This window comes from Parus major, chromosome 2 (genome assembly GCF_001522545.3).
Source record: "Parus major isolate Abel chromosome 2, Parus_major1.1, whole genome shotgun sequence".
Lineage (NCBI taxonomy): Eukaryota > Metazoa > Chordata > Aves > Passeriformes > Paridae > Parus > Parus major.
The window spans coordinates 127,939,233-127,963,083 of NC_031769.1; the positions used below are offsets into that span (position 1 = coordinate 127,939,233).

The 23,851-nt window shown below is 44.5% G+C and overlaps 1 protein-coding gene across 1 annotated transcript in view; it reads left to right on the forward strand.

Moving 5' to 3' along the window:
• The first annotated feature begins 599 nt into the window (after positions 1-599).
• Positions 600-23,851, forward strand: part of LOC107216153 (neural-cadherin-like) — a 53,651-nt gene continuing 30,399 nt past the window's right edge. The window contains exons 1-9 of the mRNA XM_019005858.2: positions 600-1,611; positions 14,247-14,441; positions 14,886-15,111; positions 16,403-16,607; positions 16,994-17,105; positions 20,221-20,470; positions 21,387-21,529; positions 21,862-22,034; positions 22,382-22,550. Coding sequence (XP_018861403.2) covers positions 600-1,611; positions 14,247-14,441; positions 14,886-15,111; positions 16,403-16,607; positions 16,994-17,105; positions 20,221-20,470; positions 21,387-21,529; positions 21,862-22,034; positions 22,382-22,550 — 2,485 coding nt within the window. The remainder of the gene's footprint in view (positions 1,612-14,246; positions 14,442-14,885; positions 15,112-16,402; positions 16,608-16,993; positions 17,106-20,220; positions 20,471-21,386; positions 21,530-21,861; positions 22,035-22,381; positions 22,551-23,851) is intronic.

Genomic DNA, 23,851 nt, shown 5'->3' on the forward strand with positions numbered 1-23,851 from the left:
TGATTCGAATGTCCCAAGGTCTGCTCTCTCCTATGCAATAGTGTTTTCTTCCTCTTTTATGGTGGTTCTTGTAGCTTGGCTGGGTGGGTTTTTTACATACAAGCTCAGGAGAGGAAGGATAACCAATTTTCCTCGAGTCACCCCCCCCCAGGAACTGTAGTTCATCCTGTGTCTGCTCAGCTTGCAGAAGACCCGGAGGGAGCAGCTGGTTGCATGTGGCGGTTTGATCCCGGCTGGATGCCGGGCACCCACCAAAGCTGCTCTATCACTCCCCTCTGCAACTGGACAGAGCAGAGAAAATACAACAAGAAGTTCACGAGTGGGAACAGGACAGGGAGAGATCACTTACAGATGACCCTCGCGGGCAGTGTGAAGTGGGGGAAGACGAGGAACTTGCCAAGCAACACTGTGCGCTTTGCCACAGAATAGGGGGAGCGTTGTGCGCTTTGCCACGGGCGGGTTCCCCGCTCGACCACGCGGGGCGGGCTCGCTCCGTCCCCGCCCACGGCCGTGAGTGGCCGCGGGACGGGCCAGGGTTGCCCGTGCCGTGGGTGCCGGTGGCGGCAGCAGCAGAGCCGGGCTGCGCTCCGCTCGGCGGGATGGGCCGGGCGCGGCGGAGCGGCTGCGGGCTGCTCCCGCTCCTGCTGCTGCTGCCGCTGCTCGGCGGGGCGGCGGGGCCGGGGTGCGGTGGCTCCCCCCGCCTGCTGCGCTTCTCCGGGCAGGTGCCCGAGAACAGCCCGGCGGGGACGCGGGTGCGGGGCTTGCGGGTGCCGCTGCGGAGGCTGCTGGGCCCCGGGGAGCCGGCCGGGGAGTGGGCGCTGGAAGGCGACGGCGCCTCCCGCTTCTCCCTCCAGCGGCGTCCGGGCGGCGGCCGGGGGCTGCTGCTTCTCCGCACGGCCGAGCCCCTGGACCGGGAGACGCAGCCCGAGTACGGGCTCCGGCTGCGGCGGCGGGCGGAACGGTCCTCCTGGGAGGCGCTGCTGCGGGTCCGGGTCCTGGACCGCAACGACCAGCGGCCGTGGCTGCCGCCGGCCCGGCCGCTGGAGGTGGACGAGCTGGTCCCGCTGGGCACGGAGGTGGCGCGGCTCCGCGCCTCGGACGGCGACGAGGGCGCCAACGCGCGCCTCACCTACCGGCCCTGGCCGCCGGGCACCGGCAGCCGCCTGCTCTTCGTGGTGCCCCGCAGCGGGCAGGTGCTGACCGTGGGCTCGCTGCTGGGGCTGCGCCGGCTCCGCCTCTGCGTGGCGGCTCTGGACCACGGGCGGCCGCGGCCGCTGCGCAGCCCCGCGCGGTGCCTGCGGCTGGCCGTGCGCGGGCGGGGGGCGGCGGGCGGCCCGGGGCGGCCGCGGGAGCCGCGCTCGCTGCAGCCGCCGGGGCCCGGCGCCCGGCGCTACACGGCCCGCCTGCCCTCCGGGGCGCGGGTGGGCGACACCGTCTTCACCGTCCCGAGGAGCCGAGACCGGGCGGCGGGCGGCTGGTTCGAGCTGGCCTCTCCCGGCGCCGCCCCAGTGGCGGTCGACAGGACGTCGGGGCGGCTCTACCTGCGGCGGGAGCTGCGAGCGGGCGGCCGGGCGGAGGTGCTGGTCAAGGTGCACCGCGGCGGCGGAGGAGGTAGCGGCCCGGCCCGGGACGGGGCGGGGAGGCTGGGATGGGTCGGTTCTCCCCGGGGCGCAGCCTGGGTGGGTCGGGATGGCCGCGAAAGGGACGGGTGGGCATGAAGGGTTGCCCCGAAGGAGGGGGATACTGAGCAGGCACGGCCGTGCCGGGCGTTTGCCATTCGAGGAGATGCGGCCGCTGCGATGATGCTCTCCGTGAATTGCGGAGAGCTGCCCTCCGGCTGCGGGAGCTCAGAGGGTGAAGTGGGAATGTGCCTTTCCTTCCTCGGTACCGCCCGTAGAGCTTCTGCCTTTTGCCTTTGAAGGAGCAGCTGGAAACGTAGGGAATGTTGTTTTGGTTGTGTCTCGTAAGGAATTCTTGTCACTTTTGTAGGACCAGAGGTGTCTGGTAAGGCGTTAACAAGAAGGGCCCGGTAAAGAAGGGGCCGCACCACAATAGACAGCTTGTCTCATAGTGGGGCAGTTAGCAGGGAGCCTCTCCTGTCGCTCTGGTCCTGCTGGAAGGCTCTGGGAAGGAGGAGGTGTCGCTGTCCTGGATGTGGGCACTTACAGACCTGCAGCTGCAGCCCACCGCGCTGGAGGATCGCGCTGCGCCCGCTCCCTGAACCGCGCCCAGAGATGCCGGGAGTCAGGCACAGCACTGGCACAGCAGCGCACGGGAGGGGAAGGGAGTCGTTACAAAACAGATGTTAACGAGCCTAGGATAAGAAAAAAATAATAATTCTGAATCAGAAGTCCTAGGAGTTGGCATAGAGAACCAAATGGAGATATTGTAGTTATATGTCAAGAGCTCATATACTGTTGTGTATGGATTTCCTAATAAGACAGCAAAAAGAATAGCTAGACTTACTTGATAAACTTCTTAAACAACTTGAGGTGTGTTATGGTTGCAAGAGCTATCCTTCCCATGTGTTACTTTCATCTTAAAGTAAGTTTTAGAGTGCGTTTGTAAGTGCAGCTCAGGTTGCTAATAACATAACTGGTTATCACTTGCTTAGGTTTGTTTTGTATTGTTTGCTTGTCTTTTTCTTAGATACTTGCACCTTTACTAAAGAGGGAATATTTACCAATTTATATCAATGAATTTCACAGCCTAGTGCTCAGGAAATGTGAAGCATAGAGCTGAAATAGAGAAAAACAAATGTGCTGAAGCACGCTGGGGGCTGTGATCTTTACCAGACTGCTGTGTGCAGTTGGCAAGTCCAGAGCTGCCTGCCCCACCTGAGAAGCTTATTCTTGCAGGAATGGGATGTGTTGTGCAAGTGACAAACATTTAACATTAGAAAAACTCTGCACAGTATTTCCAGCTACTAACTTTAAACAAATCACCTGATGTTTAAAGTAGAATTTCTCATTCAAGCTAAAGATGGAGTTGGGAAGGGGACACACAGCTTGACTGTCTTGCTTATTTATAATGAAAACAAATAACCTTGTGAACAGTGTTCAGTATATGATTAATTGTGTTGTCCTCTCCAGTCTGATGGTGTACAGCATGTTTTTACCACTGTCTGTGCACTAATAATGTATTGACAAGAGATGAGCCTCAGGGAGAAAGAAATTCAATGATCAAGTGGGACAAGGTCATTTAGACACTCCTTTAAGCTACTTTGAAAATCAAAACTCTCTTATAACTTTGTACAGCAACAAACTTGGGATATTTTTTTGTCTGCTTATTTTACAAAAATATGGTGAAATGTTGAGAGGATTTGAGCATCCATTTTTTTTTTATCTGAAGAGACCTGACAAACTGTCAAAAGTCAAACAGAATTAACTTTGGTCTGCTCCTCATTTCTCCTCACGTCTCTTACTAAATGTAATTAACAATCACTCACAAAGCAATCAATATTATAGAACATGTGTCAAACTTTTAATCACCTCTTTAATTGAAAAACAAAGTTATCAGACCTTCATTAATTTCCATCTCTTATGTAAAAGACATGAATGGACTTAGGCATTTCACAGGTGCTGCTTCTCCAGGGAAGCACGTCTCTTAGGGTTCTGGATGCATTTACTAATTTTATTTTTTTTTCAAGAAAAGCTTTTTAAAAAAACAAACTTAAAAAAATAAAACAACAGGTCAGATAGTAACTTAAAGCACTGTTTCTGCAACAATAGTCCTAGGGAGACAAGGTATTTTTGTGCACAGTTGAAATACTGAAATAAACTGAACTTAGAGTACCATCACCTTCTGAACCTTCCCAGTTGCTCAGTAGCACACACAGCAGTGATTGGGAGGGGGCTGCCATCTGTTTTGTGGGGACCCTGTAGCAGGCACTGTGAAAGCACAGCTGTTCTCCTATTGAATATACACTTGGTACATGGACTGTGCATCAGAAAGATTTTTGCACAATTTTTGTGGCTTCTCTTATTTGCCTACATGGAGCAGTTCGCATTTTCTTTAGGAATCTGGCAGCCTCCATCTGTCTGTCAAAGCCTTGCTGTTCTGGGCTCTGTGCATGGATAATTATGGATTGGACCTGGAGTTTAGACAAGACTCTTGCAAAGGTAGGAGTTGCAGACCCATCATTTCTCATCCAGATCTTCTTTTGGGACATTTCCCATCCTGGAAACACTGACTGCACCATCAGAACACTGTGGGGCCTGAGCATGGAAAGGCTGGGGATGGTGAGGAAGAGTTGAAGCTCCCTTTGTTTTCCAAGTCTGCCTTTGTTCATTCACACCTACAAGTACCTACAGGTTTTCCTACTTCTCATACCAACTTAGGGTAGGACATGCACTTGATCTTTCATCTTCTGCCCCTTCAGCTGTCTTCTCTGATGCTGGCAATAGGTACTGGTGCACACTGCATAGAAGTTTGACATTTAGGACTTTATCATGCTTCAAAAACAGTTTCTTACCCCTATTCTTCTAGAAGACTTTTAGCTCTCGGTTTGGTTTGGGGGCTTATTTTGTTGGTTTTGTTCTGTTTTTTTGGTTTGGTTTGGTTTTTTGTTTGTTTGTTTTGTTTGTTTGTTTCAGAGGTGTTTTTGTTTGGTTTGTTTTTTTGTTTCTTTAAACTTAAGATCTGTCACAAAGGGCTTACAGAGTGCACACTGCCTTGTCTTGGAATAGTGAGACCCAGTGGTAGATGTCCATGTCCACACACACACTGCAGATACACTTCACATGCCAGCTAACTGAAAACAACTCTCTAAGAAGTCTCTCCATAATCTACAAAGGGTAATTTTGTTTGGCAACAGTAGGAACTCCAAAAAGTCATGGCAAGACAAATCTCTTCCCCTCCCATGTGTCTGCAGTGCACTGAAGGGTTAAAGGGCTGGTGTTAGCAACCCTTTAACTCTGGGGTGCCTCAAGACATCAGAGGGGCAAACACCAGCAGGTAGTTTAAGACTGAAGTGAGCAAAACAGCTGCAAGGCTGTTCAGTATTTTCCTGGCTTTGGAGGTGAGATGGATATCTCATTCCCCTTCTCTTTCAGGTGGGATAACAGCTGTTTACTACTGTAAGTGAATTCCAAGGAGGGAGATCTTAAATCTGACTGAGGAGGCTGTGGCATAATGCAGTTCCTTCGGTGTGGTGTCTTATGGTAGAATATGATCAGTGTTGAACCCTTATGACTCACTGGAAGCAAGCTGCATTTTAAAAATACATCTGTCAGATCATGACATTCCTGTAAATACAACCTGAACTGCACATGGAAAGAATATGTGCTTTGAGTCCCTTTTGTTTTTTTAAGAAACTTCCATCAGGATGACTACTGGGAAGAGAAACCTTTCAATCCACATAATACAGCTTTTATAAAAACTAACAAGTAATTAATGTATTTTGCTGGCCATGATTTCAAATCAAGACATAGCTTAGGTTTGTGGGGTTTTTTTTCCTTTTCTTTGTTACCAGAGCCAGAAATGGCCCACTGCTTCCTGGCACCCCCCGACATTTTTAGAAAAATCTCACTCCAGAAACAGAAATTTGACCTGATCAAGTATTGAGGTCTTATTATATACTGCTTTTTTTTTTTTCCCTGATGGCATTGGGGGGTGTTCCCTCCTTGTATCAAACTGATTAAAACCATCTGTGGATGCCATTACCATGCCTCCAAATTCAGGTACTGACAGAAAAAGCTTGCTTCACTTAACCGATGAAACCATTTTAATGGCCAGGGATGAAGGTTATTATGTTACCCCATCTGTATGTATTTTTGGAAAAACCTTGCTGTAAAAAAAAAAGAAAAATGAATGTAAACATATATAATGATACAGAGGGAATAGATAAGTCTTAAGAATGTCTGATAAAATCAGACATGTTGAAAAGCCAACAAACAGCTTAAAACTGAAGAGGTAAATGTAAAGCTTATGTTAGAAGTATTCTTGGTAAGTTACATAGGCTATTTAAATGATTAGAAAGTCTCTATCATATCAAGTTTGAGAGCAAAGCAGTGGGAAACCTTAAAAATAGAATATTCAAGCCTTTATTCTCAAGACTAGCGTCTTGAGACTTTGATTTAATATTTTAAGTTTTCATTACATTTCAACAGCAGGAAGGCATTTAAAAATCTGGTTTTAGACCCAGATCAAAGCTGCACCATGCCAGGAACACCCCTGCACGCTCCTGGTGTTGTCTCTCACTCCAGGAGCACTGTGCAGTGCACAGCAGTGTTTGATTTTCATTTACTGGCAGGAGCCAGCTGACCTGGGGCTGCCTTTGCACACCTGCATTACACATGGGAGGCACAAAACACACATGTGCCACCTTTGCACAGGCAGTCTGTCTGTGTTAGCTCCCCATGGCAGATGTGCACGAAGCCTTCTTTTCTGCAACTATGAATGGAGTGGAATTGAACTTGCTCCTGCTTGTGCATCTCCGAAGGGCTTGGAGAGCCGTGTCCTCTGCAGGGAGCAGTGGTTTCACACCTGGGGTTTTGGGGCATTTTAGGGGTTCCTTGCTACAGCAGTCAGACCTTGGCTAGGGCAGAACTCAACAGCACTGCAGTTTGAGCACTGAGGTTGGCTTGCTGGTGGAAACTGCCCAAAATTGAAGAGAAAGTAAAGCAGAAAGTTTAAGAAAAGCTTTTAAAAACCTGACCTGAGGAAACAGGCTGATGGAAAGGATTTTGAGCTCTGCTCCTGCCATGAATGGTGTTGATGGAATGCCCTAAAAGCAGTGCTTGATGACAACAAAATAAGGAGCCATTAGTTCCTATGGGTGGCTGAGCTTTTGCCTAAGTGAACCCCATGTATGGCATAGACCTGATTTGTGAGAGAGAAGTAGCCAAGTGTCAAGGGCCACATCTATGGAAGAAAATCTGTTTAGCAATTCATTATATATGGAGAACTGGAAGGTGATCTGGCAATTTTACCTTTTCATTTCTTAGGACACAGCAGAGTTGCCAGCACATGGCTCCTTTGGAGGCTGCTGCTCCAAACTTCACTCCAAACTTCACAGTGCTGCTGCCCAGCTTCACCAAAGGGGCACGTGCTGCTGGGTCTGAGCTGCTCCTCACAGCTGCTCCCAGTGGTGGTAAAGTTAATACTGCTACGAGGTTTTTTGGCATCTTTTTGTACTTGTCAGACAGATTTGCTGTTCTAAAATTATTGTATTTTGCTTGTGACATTATCTTTTTAAGCTTGGAAAGAATTTTATACACTTTAAGTATGGTCATAGGAACAGGTGTTACTGCTTGGCACCTGAGCAAGCAACTTTTTATTTTAAAAACCTTTGAACATCCTTCAGGGAGAAGAGAATTATATTAAAGGACAACACTGATAGATGCCTGTAGTTTTTCCACAGGAAGACTGAACATCAAAGCAAAGTGATTCCTAACCACTGAAGCAATCAGACTCTGCTAGAGCCTCTCAGGAACAAGATTTTTTTATGTCCCACACAAACTACTTTAAACTTAATAAGTACCACTTTAATGAGGAAGAGCAGATGCTGTGCTGGGTGACTGCAGCTGTGTCTTACTACACTTTCCTTCTTTAAAAGCCATAAAAGATCCCCTGAATGCCCTCTGTGCTGTTGACTCCTCAGCTACTCTTAATATGTTGGTGTGATCTGACTTCCTCATCAGCTGATGTGCTTGCAACTAATTATTTTTTGTATAGTATTTAATAACATTTTTACTGAGGATTAGTCAGCTGTTAACGTGGCAAACTGTAATAAAAAACTTGTTCTGTGTAGAATCTGTTATATGGAAGCTTTTGCAATCCTGTAAATAGTTGTACCTCCTACTTTCTCTGTGGTGCTGTGTTTCTAATTCTCCTGATAGTGTGGTAATGAGCAGCTGTTGGCAGATGCAGTAGATTTAAGGGTTGAGACAGAAATGCTACATCTGTAGTCACAGGTCTGAGAGTGCTTCAGAGCTTTCCTCTAGAAATGGACAACAAAATTAAAACAGATTTTAAAAACTAGAGGATGACACCACAGGCAAGATGATGCGATAGCAGTAAAAATACAATGGATTTTGAAGTCCTGTTCCTATAACTGCCTGCAGCTTTTCCTGTGGTGTACAGACATCTGCCTGTGGAAATTATCTTTGCTGCCTAGCAAATGCCATGGTTCTCAGACATCCCATGTGATGAAGGTACCCACTGAAGCTGTGCATTCACACAGAAAGTGAAAAATTGGCTGAAGAGTTTTCTTTGTTGTCCATGTGTGCAGTGGCACCTGCAGTTGCCTTTTAGCTCAAAGGTCCCTCTGGGAGAGTCCACAAGTAGTATTGAGAAAAGCAAGACCTTGGCCCCTAAACTGGGCAAGGGTGTGTATGCATTGAAAATGTGTCCAGGTGCTGGTGTATATTAAGAAATATGTAATAGGTATAATGCAAAATGATTTCTGCAGGCTGCTCTTTTCCAAACTTGCTGGCTGTGGTCAGCTGAGGAGGGAAAATTGAAATTAGCATAGCTTTAGCTGAGACAGTCACATTGCCCAGGTGTACTGTGGCTGAGGGCTCTTTATCCCCAGGCTGCTGCAGTGGTTTGTGGACTGCCAAGAGAGTAAAGAGGCCTCTTTGCATAACTGATGGTGAGGGTATTACACTTCTATTTTTACCCTTTTTATTGCCTTCAGGACACAGTACTCACTGCTTGGTCCAGTGTGAGTCCAATCAGTGCCCTAGTGTGATTCAAAGGAGTATGATACTCCTGGGAATTGTATCCAAACCTTAGGAGTATTTGTGAGACACCAAATCTGTTACTCAATAAAAGCATCATGTTCAGGAATCTCTCATCAATGTCTGAGGTGGAGCTGACCCATCACATTCATGACAGCAGACTAGCTGGACTGAAGGTGCTCCCATACAACTTTGCTTAAGGGAGTTAGAGAAAAGAAAATAATAAAATTAAGCCTTCAGTTTTGAAGGGGAGATCTGTGTTGTGAAGTCTGTCCCCATTGTAAGAACTTCTTGGTGCCCTTGCACTTCTCTCAATGGGGGTGACAGCACGTGCTGCAGCTGGGGCAGAGGGATGAGCATCATAGGTGCTGCTGACTGGACTAGTCCTCAAGACCAAATTAAAGCTGCTTTCTCTTCTTCTTTACCTCAGTGAATACCTTTATTTGGGGTGCTCATCTTCTGGCCAGCTGCTGATGTTCAAACTCATAGGAATAATTCACCACCAGATTCAAAAGCCACTTGGGCAGCAGTGAGCAGCAGAGTGGACAGCATGACTGTGTAAATATCACTAACAGTGTAATTAAAATGCAAAATTAAAAAAAAACAAAACATTTCTGAAAGTGATGATGAACTGTGGTTAAAGATCAAATACTGCCACAATAAATTTTTAAGTTTCAGTACCCCTAAGCAGATTATGCCTATGGTCCTAAAGATGACAAGGGGGTTTTAGCATGATAGTAACCATTTCTCAGGTGTAGATTTCCTGGCTGTGGTTCAATAATGAGCCAAAGCTGAGGACTAGTGGTGTGGCATGACAGCACAATGAGGAAATTTCTAGGCATCCCACCTTGGAGTCCTATTTCAGGCTGGTTACTTCAGAAACTTCTTCACATACCACACTCTCTCTTTTCAATTCAAATGATTCTTTTGCCTGAGGGGATAGGAAGAAAACATAAACTAGCATTTTTAATGCACATTTTTTACTTCTTAATTTTCCAACATTAGTCCCCTTAAACCCACATCAGTCAGTACTGTTCTAATCCTAATCTTAGGAAAAGAGATTCTCTTCTCTTACCTTTCTTCTTTTGGTAAGGGAGGAAACTAAATGATCAAAGGAGTGAAATTGACGTAGGTTTGTAAGAATAGCCATTTGCGGTCTCAAAACCCTTTCCAGTTCTTTCTTTTCTTTCATATTCTTGTCCAAGGAAGGTGTGGGTGTATGTACTCTGATCTGCTGAAGAGGGTTTAACTCTCCAAGATGCAAACTTAGCATCTCTTCATTCCCCCTGTTCTTGCACTTGCTACATCCTAACATTTTTACTTAGGATGCTCTTAACTGGTGATTGATTGACATCCCTTTTGTTTACATGTCTTTTTCAGGTGTAAGCAGGAGGTAAAACTGAAGCCTTGGGGATACACCAGTATCCCCAGGAAAATCAGCAATCTTTAATATTCTCTTCCAGACTGATCCTGCCTACCAAGACTCTTTCCAAAGTGTGGTGCAGAGGCCAGACTATCCTGTCGATAGTCTGGTTTCCTGATTATTTCCTTCCTTGCAGTGGATGATTCATATTGACAAAATAGGTGAACTGCAACATCACTGGGTGATGTTGCATTTTGTTTTAATAGGAAGCTGTGGTTGTGTCAGGAACAAAATAAAACACTATTGATTTCAGAGGCTTGATCTGTTAATGCCTTTGCAGCTATGACAGCTGAAAACACAACGCATTCCTGGGGAAAAACTCTAATTTGTCAAGGCTGGTTTTGTTTCCCTGTCTTGTTTCAAGACAGTGTGATAATTTTACACAGTATCTGATTGCCATGTGTCTGTAATACCTTAAAATCCTTGAGTTTCTCACATCTGCTGTGTGTGCAAAGGGGAACGACCATAACAAAAATGTCCCTACTCATAGTGCTGCTTCTGATCAGCTCTTTCTGGATCATAGGGGAAATTAGTGCTGTTTGACTGCCCACCTGATAGTCTCCAGACTGTGTTCAACACTGCTTTTCATGTTCTGGACCTGAATTGATAAAATCTGCTCTTTGTAACTATCTTTTCTTCCATTTATGCCTTGCTAGAATTAGAGCTCTGATCTATATAGATATAACCTGGACTATTTTGCTTTGGACTGGAATGCTTGCAGGTTGTTTAAATTAAAATTTTGTTTACTTACATGGAGAAAACAGCTTCAAGTGTGAAAATCTGAAATAAATGCTGAGGGCCTGAAGGAGTGAGCCAGGTCTCAGCTGCAAAAAGATTTTCCACCCTATAGCTGAAGTTTATTACCCCTGCTGCTGTACTACAGCTCTCCAGGTTTGGCTTCATCCCAGCTTTTTCCTTTCATGTGTGGTACTGGATGTTTCTAGACTGCCATTCACTCCTTTTCTCACTTCTTACCCTTAAGCAAACAGCAAAGATAAAACACAAAGTCCAAAGAATGTTTATGTTAGAAGTTCCTTGAAGCTGCAGGGGAATGAGTGACATGTGGACATGCATGCCTCAAAAATCAATGAGATGCAAAAGCTGAAGGGCAGGGAGATTAATGTGTGATGGAAAGGATTTAATAGTCTTGCTGGTTCTATGCCCCTGCCTAGAGGCAGGTTTTGTCACAACAAAGTGATTACCAACAGATCTTTGTTTAGTCTTAAAGATCTCGGTGATGGATGCTGTCTCACCTCTCTGGCCACTGTCGGGGGCCTTCATTGTCCTTATCATTAAAAACATGCTGAGGGATCCCATGCCCATCACCTAATGCCAGTCTTTTCCTTCAGAATGAGAGCTGGTTGTTTTTTGGTGTGCAGTTTAGGGATAGCTGACTGACTTCATACCTCAGTCCTTCAGCCTCTTAAATCACTCTTTGCATGTCTCTTGCAGTCTCCTGAAAATCTCCAGGTCTTTTCACCTCTCTTGAAGGGCATTCTTTCTGGTTATGCTCCTTGCTTTTCTCTGGACACTTGCCAGATGGTCCATGTCTTTCTTGAAATCCAGCCTCTAGAACTTTAGTTCACTGGATTGCCTGGAGAAGTTTTGGAGTCTCCCTCCCTGGTGATATTCAAAAGCCTTGTGGGACATTTTCCTGAGCAGCCAGCTCTAGGTAGCCCAGCTTGAGCAGAGCAGTTGGACCAGATGATCTCCAGAGGTCCTGCCACCCTCACCCATCACATGAGTCTGTGCTCTGAGGCTTTGCTAAGTGTCAAAATTTTACCAAGGTTCAGTGAGGGCTGAGCATGAGCCACCATGTGCCAGGTGGCCAAGAAGGGCAGTGGCATCCTGGCCTGGCTCAGCAATAGTGTGGCCAGCAGGAGCAGGGCAGGGATTGTCCCCCTGTCCTGGCACTGCTGAGGCCACAGCTCGAGTGCTGTGTCCAGTTCTGGGCCCCTCAGAACAAGAAGGACATTGAGGGGCTGGAGCGTGTCCAGAGGAGGGAAATGGAGCTGGTGAGGGATCTGGAGCACAAACCCTGAGAGGAGCGGCTAAGGGAGCTGGGGGTGCTTAGCCTGGAGAAAAGGAGGCTCAGGGTGATCTTACTGCTCCCTGCAACTGCCTGAAACAAGGCTGTAGCCAGGAGCAGCTCAGTCTCCTCTCCCAAGTAACAAGTGATAGCACAAGAGGAAATGGCCCCAAGTTGTGCCAGGGGAGGGTTAGATTCAATATTAATGAAAAAAATTCTTCACAGAAAGGGTTGCCAAGCATTAGAACAGGCTTTCCAGGGAAGTGGTTGAGTCACCATCCCTGGAGGTATCTAAAAGACATGGGGAGACAATGGGTGGCATTTAGGGATGTGGTTTCATGGAATTGTAGAATTCTTTAAGTTCAAAAAGACCTTTAAAATTATCAAGTCTGACTGTCAGTCTAACACCAGCACCATGTTCACCATTAAATCATGTTCTCAAATGCCATGTCCACATGCTTTTTCAACATTTCCAGGGGTGCTGAATCCTATGTTTAGTTGTGTAGTTGGCAGTACCAAGTTAATGGTTGGACTTGATGATCCTAGAGTATTTTCAAACCTAAATTCTTCTATGTTTCTATTTAAATAAACCTTTCATAGAGAGAGAAGGTGTTTTTAAGAGTCCAGAAAATTATGATTAATTTGAACAACACAAATGTCCCCTGACATGCTGTCCTGAACTCAGTGAAATTTGTTCACTTGTCATTTTTAAAACATAGATCTGTTTTATTTCTGACTTTTGGTGGGTTTTACGATATCTACAGCAGAATTAGGACCTCATTCATTATTGATTGGTACTTAACAACTGGATCACCTACAAGGAGCGATATTAAGAATAATCTGTATAATTATAATTTTTAAATCATTCTCCAGGTTTCACTAAATGGGAAAAATATTTGGCTAGATATTCAATCTCTGCAGAAATGAGAACTGCCTAAATTAGGTCAATAAATGAACAAAAATATCTTTAAATGCCCATGCCTACAAGTTTTCATCCCTTTACTAGCAAAATAACACTGTCTGTAATTGGCTGAATTAGGACATGTATTTCTCAACTTCTCAATTTCTCCTTCTTGGCTACAGATAGAACAGTGACCACTCCAGCTCTCTTATGAGCTATTACCTCATGCTGTGGGTTGTGCCTTGTCCCTCACAGCAATACAGAGGGGGGGAAAAAAAAGTGAACCAATGTTCTCCTGTATGCAAGGCTGGTACATGAGAAAAGCAGAAATCAAGCGATCTAAGAAAAATTAAGGAAACCATGTCTTAAATGATTTTAAATACTTTAAAAGCCCACAAAGCTTCAGTTAAGTTTTTCCCTTCCTGGGAATGATTGTCTCTGGGAAATCTGCCTGGCATGTATTTTTACTGCGGGCTAAGGCTGCTTGTAAATACAGGTCTGGTGTGTCAGGGAATATCTGTCTCTGGGTAGTCTTTTATTTAGCGGCACATCCCTGAGACCATACACTTAAAATTGTTTGGAATTTCTGGCTTACTTCTTACCTTTGGTGCTGGTTTTGTCCACGTGTTCCTGTCTTCTTCCATCTGTGTGAAATTACCTTCTTGAAGGTAGAGATGAAGGATTTCCTGTATGAGACACACATACACCTGGGTGGGTGTTTCATTTTGTAGTGGTGTAGCCCTTAACAGACCTGCAACCTCAGTGCAGTTGGTTGAAGTATGTGATCATATTTTAACAGGCAGAAAATGTGCATTTCTCCCATGTTCCTTTCTACGTACCCCCCTTTCTACATTTAGTTTGTCTTTTTATTCAAATTTATTCTCTACATTTAGTAATACATTCATTTTAATTTGAAGTCAAATCTTAAGGTCACTTTCAGAACACAAATGTGCTTAGGAAAATTTCTTCAAGAAGCCCATATATACCTTTATCATCTGTTAGTGACTTGCTGTGAATTAAAAAGACTTGCATATAGGTCTACCTAGAGCTAAAAATACTGTAATTAAATCTCTACATGTCCTTTGCAGTGAAAGCTTCCCTCTCAGTTTGTTTATAGATACTAATGGATAAGATCTTAACATACCTGACTAACATTTTCAAACCAAAGTTTGTGACCAAGCTGTCTAGAAATCCATGTGTCTTTTGCAGATGATGACTGGTACCTCTGCCACGTGACACTCCTTGCCCCAGAAGAGGAACTCCTGTCCTGGGGCATGTACCCATACCCGTACCTGGCTCGTGTTGATCCCGACGCGCGCAAAGGCACTCTCATCTACCAGCTCGTCGCACGTTACAGCAGCCGTGAAAACACCACTGCTGGCATAACTTACACACTCACTGCAGGTAGGGCTGGCCTGAAAAAAAGGTAAAATTCTGTTTAGTTGCAGATGTTTCATACCTAGTTCCCATTTTATAATTTCGTTGGTAGATTTTTCCCTTGGGGAATCCTTAAAGGTACAGAAAGTACAGCAAGTAGAAGCTGGAAGTGCTGTAAGTAAAAGTTATGTGGATGGGAATCTTTCTCGTTGCCATTTTCTTTGCTTATTTTGAAATTGATGGCAGCTTTACTGTTAGCTTAAGGCTCCATTTCTTACTCATTCTTGTCTCTTTTACACTGGCCAACAAAACAGTGTAAGTGACAGATAAGGTGAACAACTGGAAAGGTAAAAAGAAGTGCATGCAAGGACATGGGTGGATGAGTTGAGGATGGCTTACCTTGAGATGGTGAGGTGCCAATGTTCTTGCTGTGGGGCGTGTCTGAGGCTGGCTTTGTGCACGTCTTGCTAGGTGGTGAAGAGCGATTCCGAGTGGACAAGGACACTGGCGTTATCATGACGACTGGTTTGCCTTTGACGTGGAACAAGGAGTACGTGGTCACTGTGGAAGCCTCTGATGAGTACGGCAACAAAAGCCCCTACGCCTCCGTTTCCATCCTGGCAGGCTCCCGACCTCCGCAGTTCACTAACATGTCCTACAGTGTGTTTGTGCCTGAAAATACTCCAGCAGGAGAAAAGTAAGTTGTACTTGGTTTGGTGACTCCTTCCCTGCACAACAGAGTGAAACTTTTGCGGTTTTGCTTCTCAGGGCTATGCAAATGTATTTGTCTATTACACTTTAAGAATAATGTTGTGTTTTCTAAAAGAAGTTACGCCTCTTCTGATGTTTCAGTGTCTCCAGTGTGACATGAGTCTCCACGTGTCAGATGTAGTCTGGGATGCTGGAATTATTTCAATGCTTTTGGGGTCTTAGTGCAACTGAGTTCATCATGAACTAGAACATCCAAACTACTGGCTATGCATCTCCTGGTGATTTAAACAAATGCTTGAAAAATAGTCTTTTGAATAACCGGACCTGGAGTTGTTTGTGCCCCATTTGACTTGTATTTAAATTTCTAGAAAGACAGATCATTGCCAGACTCTTGAGATAACAGCACCAGTATAAAGTACAAATAGATAAAGCTCAATCTCCAAGGGGCTCTGCTGTTGCATGAAGAGTAGCTAAACCAAGCCACAGTGGGGAGATGCTCTCAAGCTGGCTCTGGGTTTATTGTCACTGTTCAGCTACTTGAGAGCAAAATGGGCTTAAGGCCTCTAAGGAGAAGGTGGAACAGTGCCATAAGGCCTCTAAGGAGCAGGAAACCTCAAAATAAACTGATGACCTAGGAAAAATTGCTGGAGATGTGCCACTAATCCTTAAGAGAGACTGAATGAGAAGGAGGAGGGAAATTTCTCTACTTCCCAGGAGCTTTCAGTGAGATGAGTTAAAAGTGTATTGTGCTGGTGAAAGACTGGTGTGAGAGGTGGAGCTTCAAAATATAAGTCACAGTAGGAAGGCAAACATTCCTTTGATGTCCTGCCAAGGTGGACAGCAGGATCTGGAAAGCCCTGTGCTCCATGGGTTTCCCATCTATGTCTGAACCCCTTTATTTTCTGAATATACAACTACAGAGAAACTCAGAAGTGTAGTAGGCCATTTATTTCTGAGAAATTATAACTGAGAAACTGGGGGTAAACCAGTAACTGCTGTCAAGTATTTAAAAGACTGCAATAGGGAAGAAAAAGATGTTTTATTGGGTTGTTATTTCAGCACTGCTATGTCAGTGAATAAGTTTGGTGAGAGAAGAGAAGGTAGAGGGGTTCCCTGTAGCAAAAGGGGTTTCCAGTCTGAGTACAAAGCTGAGCCAAGCATTGACAGGGAGTGAGCAAAACAACTCTCCTCATCCTATCCTCCTCCTCTAGGTGCTGAGGAGACAGCCTCTGTTGCTATTGTTTTGAAGCAAAGGGCTGTTGTCTCATTCTTTGCAGAGTCGCAGTTGTTGAGGCTGTTTCTTTCCAGAGCCAGCCTCTTTCCTACACTCTCCTGACCAACCCCTCTGGGCTCTTCCGGGTGAGGCAAGAGAGCGGAGAGCTCAGCCTGACCCACCCTGTGGACTACGAGAGCGAGCACCACCTCTACCACCTCCTGCTGAAAGCCATGGAAGTTGAGAGCACTCTCAGCAGTGTGACTGAGGTACATTAATCTCTTCATGTCCTACCCATGGTCTCAAAACCCTTGTTCCAGGACCAGTTACACAGATGGATAGCCCGGAACACTCGTGAAGATGCTGGGCAGGGAGGAGGCCTTGCAGTACAGACAGAAATCTGGGCTCTGACTTGGGTTCACATCTAGGCTCTACAAATACCTCTTGTTATTATTTTTTGGCTTTAACTCCAGTCTTGGGAGTGGAGGAGAAAATACTTCTCTGTGTTATAGCAGTAGTGTGAGGAGAATAGCATCAGAGGTGTAAGGATGCAAGAGCAGAAAAAGCACTGACTGCCACTGCAGTATCGAGAAAGAGGTGCTCTTTTAGCAGTGTAGAAGCTAAAATCCATTCTCAATGTGTCCTTTTTCCTCAGGTCATGGTCCATATCACTGATGAAAACGACTGTTCTCCTGAATTCCAGCGCTCCATTTACAGCAGAGACAACGTCCCCGAAACCATTCCTGTTGGAACGTCTCTTCTGCAAGGTGGGGACCATCCTGTCACCTTTCATTCAGTCTTGCCAGTTACCTTTTCATGTTCTGGCCATGAGGAAGTGCTCTCCTCCACAGGCACTGCCTTTGTAAGATGTGGATGGCAGCTTTCCTGGCGGTCTGTGGATGCCTTCTAGGTACCCTGGAAGTAGAGTTGTGAATGTCCTCAGGTGAGGATCACTGTACTGTGCCCAAGGAGAGATCCTGTGGTATCCAAGGACAGTTAAAGCAGCTGATAGGAAGTGGCTAAGTTTTCTTTAAATGTTGTAGCTGTCTTTTAATTCATCTTGGTAATAATTTTGTCTCCCAGAAGCTGCTGCAATTAGTTTTTCTTTTCTTAATGTGTTAAGAAAAAACAAGGCTTTTTAAAATGGGCAGGTAGTTTTGTCAAGTAGGCATTAATGTTGTATAACTGACTTGCAAAGTGCTAAAGGAAAAATATTTTGAAAGCCTGTGAACTTATATTTATGGTTGTGGCTTACCAGTCATCATCCCATGGCTGTTGTTTTCAACATGGCCGTGTGTCACTTGCATATAAACCCTGAGTGCACAGATGACATTTTTAGAGCCTGAAATAGTATCCTGTTAAAAGACTTCAGGGGGTATGAACCCTGAGAAATGAGTATGTGCCAAGGCAAGACTTAGCAAAAAGACAAAAATGTAAATTTCCTAAAGCTGGAGCTGAATTCTGCAGATTGCAGAGGTGGTAAGAAGCTTAGCTTCCCTTGTGTAATGGGCTGCAGAACCTGCTTTCTCTAAATATTTTATACGAGTGTTCAGAGCTTGTCATACTTAATTTTTAGATTTAATTGCTCTTGGGAAGAAAGAAATTGGTCAGAATATCCAAATCCTAAAATTCCTAAGCATGTGATTTTCCTTAAAGAGATGAATGTTCTTCTGTCCAGAGGACTTGTAAAGCTCATCAAAATTCCACTTGTGGGGGAAAAAATGTATGCCCCATGTCCAAAGCAAGCAGAATGTCAAAGCTGTGCAATTGCATCCCATGCTGTTGTCTTGCCACATGGGGTACATTTCAAGAGAAAGCCACCTTTGAAAAGAAAATGTGAGGTGGAAGTATAGTGACAGTCAGTGGAAATGGGTGTGTGAAGACTCACTTGCTGTAGGACAACTGAGGAGGGTTGTTAGGGCTGCAAGGAAGCTGTACCTTTTTCAGGATGAGACCTGTGCCACTAATTCTGCCAAAAAAAAAAAGAAAAGACAAACAGCTCCTACCCTTGTTCTTGAGGGGTGGGATGTTACAGCCTCAGAAATACCCACAAACAAAAATAAATGCAAATATGAGACAGCTTTTGCCATTCTGGACACACCTGTAGTTGCTGTTGATGGCAGTGAAAAAGGTGGTGTGGTATGTGATTTTGTTAAAACTGTGGATGACACAAATGTAGGTTTCAGTTATCGGCCACTTTTATTTTAGCCCACTTGAAGTCTGAAGCACAGAGGGTGCTCTCAGCAGGGCCCTCAGCCTTCAGCTGCATCGCTGTGCCAGCAGAGCAAGGCTTGGAGCTGTAGCTGGCAACTCAGTCAGCTCTTGAGCCAGTTAGCTTGCACTGAGTTAGTTCAGAACACGTGTAAAGCCAGCACAGAACTGCTTGTGGCTGGCATATGATCCTTAAAATGTCCTTTGCAATGCACACCAGTTCCCAGGAAGGAATGAAATGAAGGGGAATAGAATTCCCAGTTGGGACTTAAGGCACGTTTCTGTCGTGTACAAGTAAGCACCACATTCCCCATTTGCCATAAAACATCTGGGGGAAAAGAAGCATATAGTTGAGCACATAGAATGTATTTTTGTGAATGGTTACAATGGCTCACTAATGACTGTAGATTAAATCAGAATTTTTCAAATCAAGTAAGTTTTTCACATTCTGCATGCCTTTCTAAAAACAATACTTACCCAATATATTTGACAGATTTAAATCACTGTCATTTTAGTCTTTCTTGGGTTTTTAATATATTTTGTCTGTTGGTGCAGCAAGAGGGTGATTAACTCTAAAGCCCTTGATTTTGTAGTCTGTAACACACACAAACATTTATTCACAGCAGGATTTGGAGAGATTTTAAACAAAGTGTTACAGCTACTCTAAATATCCTGTAAACAAAGATGAGTAACTTTCCACAGGCAGATGCAGTTGAAATTTTTTGTGACTAAGTGGAACAGTTCTTCAGTGTGCTTTTGAAATCATTCTCTGCTCCTTTCCTATCCTGAGTTAATATTCTGATAGGCATGGGTTGTTTCTGCCACCCCTCTGTGGGTGATGCTGCAGCTGTTTGCTGGGGTGTCCACACACTGCAATCACTGTTCTGCTTCCCAAAGGCTGTGTGCTACCGCAGCGGCTGCATCTGGATCCTGTTGGTAGAATAAGGAGTTTGTTTATTACCAGTGTGGGTATGATACAAAGCCTCATTGTTAGGCTAGAAAAATTGCAAGGTAATTGAAGAGGTGAGCTTCCCTCTCAAAAATCACTTTTTTGATGCTATGCTGTGAGCTCCAGGTCTTTGTTGTGCTGGTTTGCTGCTTCTGAGCAGATGGGACACTCAGCGCACTGAATAAACACTTGCTGGGGAGGAATGTTTAATCACTCTTCATACCTTGAAGCACCAGGTAATTAAAAAGTGTATAACTAGCTGGGAGCTAATTAAATTTGAACATGGCATTCCTGGAAAGAGCGAGGAACTGGTTTATGACTGATAATGTTCAACCAACGTGCATACTGATTGTGTGCTAATTACCAGTGTTGACTGCAATTTGTACAAAGCATTTTGTGCGGTGCTAGGATTACAGCTCTCTTGCAAATTCACCTGGCTGTGATCACTCAGGTTGCGTTGGAGCAGAGGGAAGAATTGTTTTGATTTTTCACTCCCAGACTTCTGCTAAGTTCCCAGACTCTAACCAGAAAAACAAACAAACAAAAAAAATCAAAAACAAACAAACAAACAAAAACCCCCAAAACTTTTGTGGATGAAAGAGATTTAGATGATGCCTGTTCTCTCAAAAACTAACAAAAAAAACAGATTTGGCTTGATGGGAAACAGTATAATCAAACCTCCTTTGCAGTATGACTGTTCTGTTAAATGTGTTCTCTAATAGTGCTTGCAACAGACTGCGACTCTGGCTCCAACTCTGAGATCTCTTACTTCATCCAGAGCACTGATTTTTCCATCACACGTCACGGGGTCATCAATTCTAACCAGAGGCTGAACTTTGAGCGAGCAAACCACATGTATGAGTTTGTGGTGATAGCTGTCGATAAAGGACATCCCCCTCGCACGGGGACGGCATCTGTGCGCATCCGAATGGCCAACGTGAATGACGAGGCTCCTGTCTTCTCCCAGTCCGTGTAAGGCACCTTGAACTCCTGCTTTTGCTTCTGGTTACATGTTCACAAGTGTAACCTAAATAGCACTTGCCTAAATGGTCACTTGTTGTGTGCAACTGTACCAGTGAAACTGAAGGGTAATTTCTATATAGAAAGGCTTTAGGAGCTGGACTTTCATTTCTAGATCATTAAAAAAAAAATACATCATTGTGATACTGGTATATTGACTTTATAGAGAGATAACAGAATGAATCAAAGACCTGTCTATCCAGGGAATGATTTTGACTGTGTTGACTCCTAGGTCTCAAAGTGATTATCCATGTATAAATAGGTGACAAATAAATATGGTAGTTAGCAAACACTAAAACTTAATTTTAGCATCAACAGATTGTATTTTAAGCTAATTTCATGGGCCCCTGCTTGTTTAAGACTTCTTTTTCTTTCCTGTCCCTAATCAATACAATTTATATTCTTTTCACAATTTTGAAGTATGAGCATGTTTTAAATACAAAACATACATATATTTATTTACCAAATTAAATATTCTTTTTACATTTATCTCTGTAGTATCTGATGCTTTCCATTAATATATAGGGATATAAGAAACACTGCATGACACATACTAGCCCTTTTTCTCAAGTTTAGAAGATATATGATCCAGTTCTACAGTACAACACAGTATGGTGCATATTGTTATCCTCCAAAAGATCCTTCAAAATTATGTATACCAAAAGTACAGGATTACAATCCTAAAATAAGTATCCTATGTTGAACAAAGAAGAACTAAGTCATTTCTTAAACCAGTTTAAGATTCCATGGTTGCATGACCAAAGCTTTAAAAAACCACTCATAATGAATTCATAATCTTGCTGATGGCTAACATGGTGATGGTTTTTCTGATGCTTTGTGTGCTGCCATTGCTCCCTCTGTCCATCAGTTACAGGACTTTCCTTTCGGAAGACGCTGGTCCCGGCACTTTGGTGGCTACTGTTCGGGCAGAGGACCCTGATGGAGATGGGCTTCTTTATCTGATTACAGGAGGCAATGAGGAGGGCAACTTTGAGCTGGATAGCCAGAAAGGTAAGGAAAGAGGTTTTGGAGAACAGTTATTTACTGTCTAATCTCTACTGACTCTGATCCACCCATATGTCAAAAACCATATTTATATAATTTGCAAATGGGGATACTTTGTATCAGTGAGGATTAGTTCTTTGATATGATGGTTGTTTTCCAACTATCAGCCAAAACTTGGGATCCTGCTCCAAGGCTACACAGAATAAGATGACAGGTTCCTATGCTTTGCAACCAAAATACAAACTGAGCCAGCGATACTGTGATGGAGAAATGTGATGCTCACTTGATTTTGTGTTTACACAGGAAATTAATGTGACACTTTATGCTTCCAAATTCAGGTATCATTAAACTCCGCAGAAACCCACCACCCAGCCTGAAAGGGCCACAGTACACCCTGAATGTCACTGCAATAGATGACAATGCCTCAGGGGGGCCCACTCCTCTCAGCAGCATTGCTGAGGTGATTGTAGGAGTTAACGACATCAATAACAACAAGCCTGTCTTTAGAGAGGTAAGACGTCCTTCTGCAGATACTCTTTTCTCATCTAAGCTGTAACTGGGGTAATGGAGTCTCCATAGCTACTGGTGATTGCTGGTGAGCTGAAGGGTCTGTGTGTGCAGAGCAGAATGAACCTGTAAGTGAGCAGCAGTCAGCTTTCTTCATAGAGGAAATGCAAAGCCTTCATTCTCTTTTTTCCTTCCTCTCCCTTAGAGATTGATTTCTTCATGTGCATAAGTAATAGTAGTGATTTTCTTCCAAGTTTTTCTCAGACCTGCTGGAAAAAATATTGACACTGTGCAGCAAATTCATGTGACTCTGTGTAACATTTAGGGTCGGATGTTTGGGTGTATTTTTAGTGCGCTTACTACAGTGACAGCACCTGGGTTCTGGAGAATCAGCCTCCAGGCACACCTGTGCTACAGGTAGAAGCCTATGATGCAGACCTTGGCATCAATGGAGAGGTGAAGTATGGGCTCATGCACCGAGATGGAGCTTCCCAAGGCTTCAGCATTGACCCAGACACAGGTCAGTAGCTTCAGGTTACTGAGAAAAAAATGAAAATGACATTGTATTGTAATGAAAATGCTGCTGTATCAGTATGTCCATGCGGGCTCATGCTTAACAATGTGACTGTATGGTTTGCTGTGACAGTTTATAGACAGACATCCAACCTGGCCTTGAACACTTCCAGGGATGGGGCTTCCACTGCTTCCCTGGGCAACCTCTGTTGGGCAGTGTCTCACCACCTTCACAGTAAAGAATTTCTCCCTGACCTAAACCTGTTCTCCCTCAGTTTAAAGCCAGTACCCCTGGTCCTATCACTATATGTCCACAGACCCTCTCCAGCTCTTGTGTAGGCCGCTTTTAGGTACTGGAAGGTGCTGTAAGGTCTCCTTGGAACCTTCTCTTCTCCAGGCTGAAAAATCCCAACTCAGTCTGTCTTCACAGGAGACATGTTCCAACCTTCTGATCATCTTCATGTCCCTCCTCTGGATTCACTCCAACAGACGCACATCCTTCTTATATTGGGGGACCCAAATGCAAATTAAACAGGGAAACAAACCCCAGTTCAATTAGAAGATAAAAATGTGTTCTGTATCACTTACCTCCATGTTTGGATCAAGGGTAGCTTAAAAATGCAGAGCAGAAAGTGTGACTTTTACAGGTTAACTTCTTCCCTATGATGTGACCACAGTTTATTTCTCATCTCATGCACAAATAGGAGATCCAGTGCACTGCAGGCAAAACCCTCATACCAGAACAGGGCAACAATGTCATAAAATATGATTTATTTCAAATGAAGATGTTATATAGTTGTTGATGTTTCTATAGTCAAAATAGGAAAATGGGAAATTGTTATGTCCAGGACTGTGCAAGAGACTGGAAGGGATTACGAGAGAGCTGAAGAACTCTGAGCATAGCAGAGAAATAGGTCTAGAAGTGGCCTGAAGAAAACCAGTTTGAAATCTGCTAACCAGAAGAAAATAGCTAAGGTAGGGAGAGACTTGATTAGTAAGGAGGAAATCCTGAAGATTTGGAGAAAATTGTTTGATTTATCCACTGTATGATTTTACCCAATTTTAATCTGTTCAATGAGGCAGCCTCAAACTCCTGTAGCAGAGATTACTTTGGTGTCTTCTGTGGTGTGACCCCTCCTGAAAGTGACAATGAGCTGATTCAGTTACTTGGGCTACCACTGGAGTAAACCTAGAGAGGCCCTTCAGTGAGAAGGAGAAAGTCCTTCTGTGCTCCATGAGCCATGAGATAACAAGATGCTCAGACTGAGCTTCTTACCAGGGCAGCAGAAAAAAGATGACATGTGAGGA